At 41.0% G+C, this 12,386-nt stretch overlaps 1 protein-coding gene across 4 annotated transcripts in view; it reads left to right on the forward strand.

Annotated features, from left to right (window-relative positions):
• The window catches only part of HTT (huntingtin), a 4,811,037-nt gene that overhangs the window by 765,417 nt on the left and 4,033,234 nt on the right, over window positions 1–12,386 (forward strand). For 2 of the 4 annotated variants that reach the window (XM_044062924.1, XM_044062926.1), the window contains exon 10: window positions 11,918–11,965. The exons of the other annotated variants lie outside the window; for them this stretch is intronic. In XM_044062924.1, coding sequence (XP_043918859.1) covers window positions 11,918–11,965 — 48 coding nt within the window. The remainder of the gene's footprint in view (window positions 1–11,917; window positions 11,966–12,386) is intronic. 4 annotated transcript variants of the gene reach the window in all.

Genomic DNA, 12,386 nt, shown 5'->3' on the forward strand with positions numbered 1-12,386 from the left:
TTTGTCATTTTGGACCAATTCTGAGCATATCTGGGAATTCCCACCCAGGTTCCTAACATAACTAAAGAAAGCCTTGTGATTATCCTTAGTGTCCTGTGCAGTTTTTCTCTCGAAGCTGGCCTTAGACGATTTTATGAGTGCCCGTAGTTTTTTGCTAATACTGATCAGAAATGCCTTCCCTTTTTGGGATTTTGCTCTATCATGTAGTAGCTTTCTCCTTCTGTTGTATAGTTTGTTTATGGCTGGGGTCCACCAGACAGGACGTCTGCCTTTGGAGGATTGGGTCTTGGTTTTATTTGGGATTGCATGATCCATGCATTCCTGAGGGTGTTCATAGAGGTCTGGGCCGTATTTTCCACAGGCCCGGGGGCTTTGAAGGATTCCACCTCAGTTTTGAGGAGTGTGAAATTTGCTTTAGAGAAGTTTTTCACTGTGGTTTTCTGGGCAGGGGGTGGGGTCGGGATGTGAATATCCAGTGAGATTAGTTTATGGTCTGATCTTACCAGTGAGGGATACACTTCTGGTGTGGAGCATAGAGTCCCCATGTTGGTGATGATCAGGTCCAGTATGTTTTCCCCTCTTGTGGGAGTGGTAACAAGTTGTTCCATAGCATTTGAGGTTATAAATTCTAGGAACCTTTGGGCTAGGGTGTTGCAGCTAGAGTAATGCTCCCAGTCTATGTTTGGGTAGTTGAAGTCACCCAATATAATGGTGTTTGGAGAGACCTTCATATTTTCCAGTGTTCTCAGGAAGGCCGAGTGGGGTTCCTGGGTTTGGGAGCGTGGTCTGTAGCAGGCTCTAAACTGGAAGGCAGTTTTACCCACTGTTAGGTGCACATGGATAGTCTCTGATGCTTCGTGCTGTGCCACCAACCTGGAGGTGTGGGTATCTTTGACGAATATTGATACGCCCCCTCCTTTTGTGGTTCGGTCCAAGTTTTGGGGCCGAAAAGCATGGTATGAGGTATAACCTGGTAGTGCTGGGGTGCTCTCGGGAGCCTTGAACCAGGTTTCTGTTACTGCACAGATATCGATGTTCTCCATGCTAAGGAGAGTTTCGAGTGAGTGCATCTTGAGGTTTAGACTTCTGGCGTTGAGTAGCATTACTCTTAGTTTCTTATCCCTTGTGATACCTATGGAGGTGGGTTTGTCTTTTGAGCCTTGCCTAAAAAAGGCACTATGGGGGTAGCAAGAGCCTTTGCCAATATCTGAAAGCCCAGGGGTGACAGGTGCAAGCCGTCCCTAGCGAAGCATCGTGGCTTGTCGAGCATGTCATCCCAGGCTGACCGGCATTGGATCCCCTTTGAATGACACCAATACTTAAGCCAATTGTTGAAATTGATCATCTTGTCTTCATCTTGTCTTCATATTGTGGCATCATTCTTGGTGAGGGTAAGATGCTACTCAAGGTCAGGGTGATACCGGCCTGGGCTACATGCTCAGAGAGCTCCTCTAGGTCTCTTTTCATGTAGTCCAGGGAGGTACGTCTCAGGTCATTCACACCAGCATGGACAGTGACTGAGTCATATTTGTACTTGACTTGGAGTGACCTGAGTGCTTGTGTTATGTGGTGGATCCTAGCGCCCGACAGGCAGCTCACCGTGACTTTCTCCTTGTTCAGCCTGGTGAGCGGGACGTCAGTGTGCCTGTCGATAGAGTCACCTATTACAAGTGTATCAGATGTGTTGTTTGGCCTTAAGGGCTGTGACTGTTCGGCACACTGGCTTTGTGAGCTATGTGTTGCACGTGTTTTGTTTATGGGTAGCAGTTGCTTGGGTGTCTGCTTTGGAGGTCTCTGCTGCTTAGGCAGATTTTTATTTAGAGCCTCCGAGTATGTTTTTGTGTGTTTATGTGTTTGGTTTGCTGTCGTGGTAGATCTATGTGAGACTGGAATTGTAGTGAGTGTGGTTTCCTTCTCCTCCTGACTGGTTACGCCAGTACTGAATTGAGAGAGCTTAGCCTCCAGTTTGGCTATATGGTTGCATCTCTCACATGTGTTGGAATTTGTTGGGAGGAGGAGAGGGTTGTCTGTGTACATGAGGCAGTTGTAACATTGCCTCAAGATTCCCAGATTCACCAGCTGGACTGGAGAGGAGATTGACAACTGACCTTTGGACATGCTAGAATAGTATTGGGAATTCCTTTATAATTGAAAAAAGGCCAATGGGGAACAAGGTACTCAAGGGGAGTTTGTGAGGGTGTAGTGCTTTTAATTTTTTAGTGCTGACTTAGTGAGCAAGTGCCAGGTAACTTAAATGCAATGTGTTACAGGTAACTTAAATGCAAAAACGACAAACAGTAACTTTCTTTCAAGTGAAACAAGGAAATAAGTGCAGTAAGCAATGCAGATATCACTAGGGATCCACAGAAGCTCTGAAAAGCCGCATTTTAGGTGGAATTAGTGTTTCAGGGAAATAACAAGCAAACAAACAACAAGCATACAAACAAAGCTAGATTCAGTAGGCCTGGATCTAGTCTATGCTACAGCAAATAAGGTGTACCAATTTCAGTAAGAAGCAGTTCTAATATGCAGGCACTATAAGCCTTTAACCAGAAATTCCCAGCTCAGAAGGGCAGAGTCCAGCCTCTCCTCCCACAAGAGTGCAGACCACGAACCCTCTTAATGTAAAATAACTGGCCTGAAGCCCAAGTGCTTAAACCAGAACTAATACACTTTGAGTAACAGACACTGAGCCCTCAATCAGCAGTTCCCAACTTAGAAGGATGTAAGCTACCTGTCCTGCCACCACAGTGCAGGCCACAAACCTTCCTAATGTAAAACAACTGGTCTGAAGCCCAAGTGCTTAATCCAAAAGACTTAGAATGATAGCTACACTTTAATCAAGTTACTACCAAGCAGTAATAAATACAACTGAATACTTTAAAGAATGCCTGGATTAGTGCTCAAGTTATACAAACAAAGCTAGATTCAGCAGGCCTGGATCTAGTCTATGCTACAGCAAACAAGGTGTACCAATTTCAGTAAGAAGCAGTTCAAATATGCAGGCACTATAAGCCTTTAACCAGAAATTCCCAGCTCAGAAGGGCAGAGTCCAGCCTCTCCTCCCACAAGAGTGCAGACCACAAACTATCTTAATGTAAAATATCTGGCCTGAAGCCCAAGTGCTTAAACTAAAAGGCTTAGAATGAGTTACACCAAGCAGTAATAAATACAATTGAGTACTTTTAAGATGACGCAAAAGCAAAATAAAGTAGGAAGAAACACAAATACAGTAAAAGCAGATTTTTTTTTTTTTTTTTTTTAAGTGGAAAGAGAGAAAGGAGTAGCAGAAACTAAGCTGATTGGCCTTCTCAAATGTTCTCCCTGTACTGGGTAGAATGAGGTAATGACACTAGACTGGGAGGAGGGTCTCAGATCAAATTTACACTAGGGGTGGGCAACTGCAAAGCCACCAACTATAAAAACACTATACCAACAGAGAGGGTGGGAAACAAACTGCAGAAATGTTTCTCACAGCTGAAAAGCAGCAGTGAGCCTTTAAATGAAAGTTTTAAACAGCTAAAGGAACCTCTAGAAAAAAGAGTTTAACTGCAACAAGTTATCAGAAACAAACAACCCAACAGATGCTTAATAAAAGTAGACAATTTCCAGTTAATACCTCATACGCAGTGAAACTAGCTAGAAAAATACACAGTACACAATGTGCTATAAATAACAAAGAAATAAAGAACAAAATAAACAAAAACAACAGGATACTTAATGTTATATATTATAGCTCCGAGTTTCCTCAGTGTCTTTCCTTCGATCAGCTCAGTGTGAAATGGCAGAACACTCACAACTGAACTTCTTAGGTAACAGAAAGTTGAAACCTGAGAGCTTTTAAGAAAGAATGATATTGTTTGGTAGGGTGATCTTTTGTACAGTTGATTCTTCTCATCACCATTCGAGCGTGCGTCACATTTTTTAAAAACTTTTTATTAATGAAAATCTTCGAACAAAAAACTAAATACAAAATACTCCCATCCCTTATTAACTTGCAACAAAAGCACAAAACTATGACATCTCCAAAACATGAAGTTTAATCTACCAGAAGGGAATAAATGCCGCAAATTCATGACTACACCTACAGGCATTATGTAACATAGAATTAAGGTTACCCATACTAAAGCTCATGCAATACCCTGTGCTCCCACTTGTACACTAATTGTTGTCTTCCCGTTTCTTATCTCTCTCCCAGATATGAAATTGCAGCTTGTATGCTTTAAGAAATATAGCTTTTAGCATAAGAAAAAGTACACTAGCTGTCTTTAAAATTAAAATGTACACTGTTTTATTAACTGCATTAAAGTATTAAGTCTTCTAGGGAGGTTGTTACAACTCACTTCCCATAATTTCAGACTCCCCCCACACTGAAGTGCTTTCTATTGTACTTATAAATTTTGCATTTCCCTCAGCAAAGAATATTCAGAATTTTTAAGATTAACTGCTTGCGGCTGCAGACAACTTGTCTCCATGAAAATATACTCGGCCAAGAGCCTTTGAAAATGTCACTCAGAAAAGAATTCACAGTTGCACTCAGCTGCAGACATCTCCCTCCAGTGAGCTTTTGCCAGTGGAAAACAAACAAGCTAATGTCTTGGCAGTTATACAAAGCTTAGCATTTTCATGGCTTTCATCATTTTGTCTTATTTTTAAAGCCTACGTGCTTATAGAAACACATTTTTATAGCTTAAGCCAAAGGTAGTAATATAGACATTCACCCTTGTAAAATAAAAAGAGAAACCATCCTAATTCTACATATAATATAATCAGTGCACTTTTACACCCCCATCCTAGCAGCCCAAGACCACAACATGTGAACATTAAACTTGATTTTGCCCAGCCTTTTTTCTCTTGTTATACTGTAAAACCTATATTTCTTACAACTAAAGTTCTTGTTTGCTGTAATATTTTTAACCCATGCAACAGTCACTGAAAAGACTTCCCCACATTTAAAATAACTCCGACTACGTGCTATACCAAACTGCTTTAATGTATATAATATGCAGTTTATATCATGGAATGTTTTATACAAATACTATTAAGAACAAAAAGTGTTTTGCTTTGTTAGTTTCCCCTCTTTTGGTTTCATTCTAAGTATTAATGATATAAAGATGAGTATATGCTTTGCAGTTCACCCACAAGTTTGACAAAGTCAACAAAAATCCAGTGTTTTTCAACCACTTTTTCTTGAAAAACCACATTTCACAAATGTGATAAGATGCTTCATAGTATTCTGTTTATTCACTAATTTCAGAGTTGCTGGTCTTCCTGTTCATCTCTATCTCCCAACACTAGACTATGGTTCAAGTTCAAGGTACTTCTGATTCTTCTAGTTAAATCCTGTACTTTTTTTCTGTCTCTCAAGCATTTTTATTTGGAACATTGTAAAAGGTTTCACTGACAAGTCTCTGTATAAACCTTACCGTCAGAAGAATGAGAAGCAAAGTCCAATTCTGCTTGCTGTGACTCCCTTTTTGCTGAATAAACTTTTTTAGTGAGCCGCGGTGGTGCAGCAGTTAGCATTGTCGCCTCACATCAAGAGGTTCGATTCTTGGCTGGAGCGCTTTCTGTGTGGAGTCTGCATGTCCTCCCTGCGGTTGAGTTACATTTAAAGACATGCAGGTAGGTGCGTGCATTAATGGGTGTGCCTTCTGTGAAGGTTGGGCTGGCAACTCGGCAAGGTAAAATCCCCTGCCATTCACTAGTGGACCGGAGTTCCGCTGTGGCGACCCCTAACCGGGAAAATCCAAAAGAGTTTGTTTCTCTTTTGCCTGTTCTGCAACAAAAAATAACTTTGATCCTCCAGGAAATAAACACTTAGAAGACATCTGGATATAGCAGCTTGAATTTCTTACCTGCCTCTCGACAGTCTTTGATTACTAGAGTAAATTTGCTTCTCTTCTGCCTGGTGTGCAGTGAGTAGTCATTTTCTACAAACACTCTACTGTCTCTCATTTGTAATACTTTCCCGTTCTTCCACATTTTTTTTCAAGATCAACTCTGTATGCTGGTATGATTGCATTTTTACTAATATAGGTCTCTGCTGTTTTCTCATGGCCAGGTTTGGTGGATATACTTGATGCACCCTTTCAATTAACAAATTCTGCTGTGGAAAACCAGTCAAGTTACTTATTTGTGCTTTCATAAAATGAATACAGTCTGTTCCTTCCATTTTCTCTGGTATAGCAGAAAATCTCAGGTTTTCTCTGCATGCTTTGTCTTCTAACCCTACTGTTTTTTTTTAAACAGTTCTTGATAAACCATGTTCAGCCAGCTTTTTATTCGTCAGCTTCGTTTTTTTTTTCAATTTTATCAGTTCATCTTAATGACTAGTTAAAGTTCTCTCTCTTTTTTCCAGTGTTTTGCTGTTTGATATGATTTATTCCTTCAACGTTTCATTTATTTTAATCACTTCTGATTATTTTCCTCTACATTACTGGAAGCCATCTCTTGAACCAAAGCTGATGCTTGAATTGCTTTTTGCTGAACAGCTACAGAATCCTTCTAGCCCGTGTTTTCTCTCCACATTTTCTGGTTAATTTTCTTTTAAGTTATCCAAATTTCTTCTTTTCTGGTATCCGGGCAGTGTATTTACTAGCCAGCAACTGAATAAAAAAAATTCATTGGCACTCTTTTTTTCTTAGTTTCTGTTCTCACACTGGGAGAGCTGAAGTTATGTTGTTGATCAATGTGCAGCCATCTTGGAAGTCACAACTCATTATCTTCGTAGAACAAAAAATCTTTCAAGAACTCTGATCAGTTATACATCTCTTTTGAAGGTAAGATAAATGGATGACCTGTAGCAAAGCAGATTATTTCCAATTGGTTGACTCTTGCTGTAACTTTTTGTTCTACCCACGCAGCAAGACAATTCCAGGCTGGGTCAAAACTCATTCTGCCAGGGCCTTGGCATAATTTGTGGCTTTCTGGAAAAGTTTGGATTCTATAAGTATTCTTAGAAGCAGCAACTTGGGCTTGGACTGTTTTCCATGGGCTTCTGGACTCTCATCCTTCTTCGTCTCAATCAGTCTAAACTATGGTAATTCACCCATATAGCTAAGACTACTGCAGCAGAGATCTATATGGTGAACACAGTACAGTTGTGTAAGTAAAATTACCATTACAGTAGATGTTCAGATGGTCACTATTGCAGTACCTTTTTCCTCCCCCCTGCTTATTTTGTTTTTATTGCCAGAGTGAGGACTTTTTTTCCTTTTCTTTTTTCATTTTCCTTTTCTTTTTTCATTTTCCTTTCATTGTCCTTGTCAGGAATTTAGCCTCCCTCTCTCTGTTGGCATGATAAACTCTGAAGGGCTTGGCATCTATATCTAACTTTTTAGTTAGTACAGCTGAAGCTGACTAACTGTTTAGGTGAATGGAAGGTGCCCTAAAAGCTTTAGGAGTTGGCTGGCTGTTGTATCCTTAGCAGAATATCACCCATGTAGCTAAGACTACTGCAGCAGTGGTCATTCAGACATCTATTATGGTAAGTTCACCTTCACAAGTGTACTGTCAACCTGCAGCTGATGCATATTCCATGAACAGCTGTTTGCAAAGTGCATAGTGCTGCAGTTAATCAGAGAACCCCAGCTAATATTTCTTGTGCCATTGTCATAACTTTTATGATGATGCAATTCCTGTCCCTTTTTACAGTTCATAGGTTCATAGGAAGGTACTAGGCTATCGGCCCTAGGGCCTATATAAGCCTAGCCAAAAAGGTTCCCTGGCTTTCGCCACCCGAGAAAATTATTTTCCTGTGCCCCTGTCAAGCAGTGCCACAGAAGTGATTCCCGGGGAGAATTTTCTATTTCCCATCCAGTCATCAAGGTTTTTCTTAGAGGGCCAATGAGGAACTTTGCTTGACATGAATGGTTAGTTTGTTCCAGAGTATGAGAAGTCTGTGGGACAGGAAGCTATCCCTCCTGCATGTTCTGTTTATTGTGGTGACAAGGTTTAGATCCCTGGAGTTTGTGGTTCAGAGAGATTGGGATTTCTTTATGTGTAGCATGTCCAACAGCTCTGGGTTTTATCATAGCTTTGTATGTTGGGCAGAGATCACCTCTGAGTAGGCGATATGCGATGGAGTAGAGCCGGAGTTTTTTGAGACTGCGTATGGCATCTGTTTGATGCTGGTAATCCTCTTAGCGAGGTATTACTGTGGCCTTTCCAATTGTTGTAGGTGTCTTGTGAGATACATGCCAACCAGGGCGTTGTAGTCTATAATGGTTCTGATGAGGGATGAGTAGAGAGGAACAATGATGTCCTTTTTTCTAGAGGAGAACCCTTTTGTGTTGAGGTGTGCCATGTAGAAGGATTTCCTGACTACTGTTGCGATGTGGTTATCAAAGGAGAGACTACTGTCCACCTGTGTCCTGAGGTCTGTTATCACACTTTCAGTATTTAGTGAGCTACCTCCTATGTGGTAGCTCATGGGTACCAAGTTTTTCCCAAAGGGATGACCGTGCACTTCTTTGCATTGAGCTTGAGGCCATGACTTTGACACGAAGCATCTGTCTCTGTGAGGCCCTTTTGTAAAATGTCTACATCATTAGGTGAATCTATTAAGGCTCCCAGTTTGCAGTCATCTGCGAACTTTGTTAGCCAAAGACCTTCTGTGTTGACGTGCACTTCAGAGAAGTAGATGCTGAACAGGAGAGGACCCAGGACTGAACCCTGTGGTTCTCCACTCGTCATTGGTCTGAAATCGGACTTGGAGTCTGCTACTTTAATGTGTGGGTGTTGTCCGTGAGCCAGTTGGCCACCCATCTTGTGACATAGAGATTTATGCCCAGTTTAGTGAGTTTATCTATAATTCCTGAGTGGGGGGTTGTATCAAAAGCCTTGGCGGGGTCAAGATAGGCTGTGTGCACTACCTTGCCCTCGTCAACAGCTCTAGTGACTGCTTCAAAGAAGTCAGTCAGGTTTAGTAGACATGATCTACCTTTTACAAACCCAAACTGAGTGGGGTCCAGGGTTTGGAGGTTACCCATGTCTTTGTTTATAAGCTCCGAGATGATTCGTTCCATGGCCTTGCAGACCAGGCTCTTCAGGCTAATAGGGCGGTAGTTTCCGGGATCCGTGGTGGCACCCCCTTTGTGGAGTGGGATAACTGTCGCTATGTGCCATTCAGTAGGCACATAGGCTGAAGTAAGGCTATGATTGAACATGGTACTTTGGTGGGGTGCCAGTTAGTTCTGTAGTTCGTGCAGTACGCAGCCTGGGATGTTGTCTGGTCCCATGGATGCTTTGTTCTTGGCTTTGGAGAGTGCGGTCTTTACTTGTTCATCTGTGATTACAGGGACTTTGCATTCTTCCGGTATTAAGATGGGCCCTTTGGAGGGTGAGAGGGGGGTAAAGTTAGCACTGAACCTATCTGCCTGGATGTTGGCAATATCGGTTGGTTCTGTATATTTAGTGCCATTGTGCTGTAGCTCAAAGCAGATCTGAGTGTTGCCATTGAGATTCTTGACATCGCTGTAGAATGCTTTGTGGTTGTCTTTGGAATCAGTGGTGATTTTATTTTCATAACTGGCTTTGGAGGATTTTATGAGGGATCTCAGCTTCTTGCTGAGGCTGACCAGGGAGTTCCTCCAATCTTGGGATTTTACTCTTTTTTTGCAGCAGCTACTTCCTTCTGTTGTAGAGTTTGTTTATGGCAGGGGACCACCAGATTGGCTTCTTTTTTGGAGCATAGTGTCTTGGTTCTGTTGGGGATGGCACAATCCATACACTCGTGTATGTGCTTATACAGTGCATTTGTGTAACATTCAGCAGTCGTACCTCTATTTTCCGTCTGCATGGGTGTTGTGAAGTTTACCACTTCTGTCTTAAGAAGCATGAAGTTGGCTTTGGAGTAGTTTTTGACGGTGGTTTCCTTAATGGGGATGGGGGTGGGATATGGATGTCTAGCGTGATTAGCTTGTGGTCGGATCTGACCAACGAGGAGTTGACCTCTGGTGTGGAACATAGGTTACCCATATTGGTAATGACCAGGTCCAGGATATTGCTGCCCCTGGTGGGGGTGTGGACAAGCTGATCCAAGGCATTGGAATTTCTGAATTCCAGAAAACATTGAGTGAATGAGTTGATACATGAGTAGTTTTCCCAGTTGATGGTGGGGTAGTTGAAATTGCCCATAATTAAGGTTTTGGGTTGTACCTTAATATTTTCCAGTATCTTAAGAAAAGAAGAGTGGGAATCCTGGGGAATGGTGGGGGATCTGTAACGAGCTACAACCTGGATTGCAGTCCTGCCCAGTGTTAGTTGCACTTGGATAATTTCAGATGCATTATGTTTAGCAACTAGCCTGGAGGTGTGGCTATCCTTAATGAATATGGACATGCCTCCACCTTTAGTGTTTCGGTCCAGGTTAGGAGGCCGAAAGGTGTGGTATGAATTATAGCCTGGTAATGCAGGGGTGCTCTCTGGAGCCTTGAACCAGGTCTCTGTCACTGCACAGATGTCAAGGTTATCCATTTTAAGGATACCTCGAGTGAGCGCATTTTGAGGTTTAGACTTCTCATGCCCCCAGTTTAAATCATATGAACATACAAAGGTAGAAAGCAATACCACCCATAGTCTTTAATGTTCAGCTGAAAGTTGCAGCTTTTCCCTTGTACATCTGTCCTGTCATCCCATTCATACCTTGACTTGTCCTTTCCTTGCACATATCTCCTTCTATCATCCCATTCATACCTTGACTTGTCCTAAGTTGGTTTGAACCGCTTTGATAACTTGCACTGCTCAGTGCTCCAAGCAGTACTGTAGACTAACTGCTTTTACTTGTTTATTTTTTATGCATGTGTTAACTAAAAGAAAAAGTAATCTAATTAATTAATTATCCTAATCTGGTCATATTGTTGAAAATACACTAAAAGTATGTTGTTGTTATTGTGTCTGTAAGATAACACCAGTGTTTAATGTCAATTTCTGAACTGTGTAATTTATGAAAGATAATCCCTTTAAGTCTGGTAACCCACTGTTTAGTATTATTCTCTTTGGATATCATTTTTTCATGCAGATAATTTTTTGAGTCTTCAGTGAAAATGAAAAAGCACTGCCATCAGGACCACCCATAATGTTTCCTTATTGTTTCACATGAGAGCTATGGATGGAGCACATTGCTAAGTTTTGAAGTCTTAGAATCCAATCAGATGTTTTTAGCTATTAAATGTAAGAGCTGAAAAATTCTCATCAGTTTCAGTATGAAAGCTTCTTTGGTACAGTTTTGTAATCCAGCAACATTGCTCATGGTATGGAATTGGTTGCAACTTTTTCCAGCCTGCAAATAATGATTATATGCAATTTCTAGAAAAATATCATGAGTGGGAATATTGTAAAGGTCTTTGTTTTATTGGTTTGACTTTATCTTTACATCTAGAGGGGAAAAAAGGATGAACACCCCATTTGATGTGAGCTCTCATTAGCTATTATGTAGTTGTATACACTGGTGAAATATTGGGTAAAATTTTTTTGTAGGTGGTCTTGATGGTGCTGCATCAGTGATCTGTTGTAGCTCTGTTAAGCAAATTCATGCTGATGGTTCTGTATGAGGAAGCAGTATTCGTAAAACTTCATAGACAGGTACCGCTTTCTCTGATTTGTAATGCACATTTAAGGCAGATGACTTATCAAAGTAATACCATTATCTGTGGGTTACTAGTTTGTTCATCTTTGATATTTGAGCTTGCACGGCTGAACCAAGAACTGCCATGGCTGGAGAATGCATTAATATTGCTATTAGAATTAACATGCACATCTTCAGCTGATTTTTTTTTATTTGAAATGTGTCCCTTTCATTAATGAATTATTCTCCTGGCCATCATAACTTGTTTCAGTAGTACGCTCTGGTTCTGTTTGGCTGTTTTCAGTCTTTTCTTTTCTCTCTCTCTCTTTTTTTTTCTCTCACTTCCAGTTGGAGGGGGGTCTTCATGTAGCCCTGTTCTTCTGAGAAAACAAAAAGGTGATTATTCTAATTTTAATAAGTCTGTTTCTTTCATGCTGCCTGTCTGCTTTTGTTTCAGCTTTGTGTTGCATGCTTGCCTTTGTCTGGTATCTGGAGAGCAGATAAGATGCACTATCTTATTTATGTAAAATGTTATTTTTAAGACCTGGAATATTAATGGCTTCTAGACATAAGCATCATTCACTTTGATATACAAGACCGGGACATTTGAAGGCCAGGAAATTTCGGGGAGGGGGATATTTTGCTTTTTTTCTCTTGGGGGAGCACACCTCACAGCTTTAAAATAAAAAAAAAATCCTCTCTCTCTCTCAAGCAGTGTGGTCACTTTTTTATTTATTTATTTATTTATTTGTCAAATATTATGTTGAGTGTTAAGATTCCAGTTTCATTGAAATCAGTTTGAAGACGACATAGGTTT

The sequence above is a fragment of the Protopterus annectens genome, chromosome 2.part1, assembly GCF_019279795.1.
Source record: "Protopterus annectens isolate FY-2018-M chromosome 2.part1, PAN1.0, whole genome shotgun sequence".
NCBI classification, from domain to species: domain Eukaryota; kingdom Metazoa; phylum Chordata; order Ceratodontiformes; family Protopteridae; genus Protopterus; species Protopterus annectens.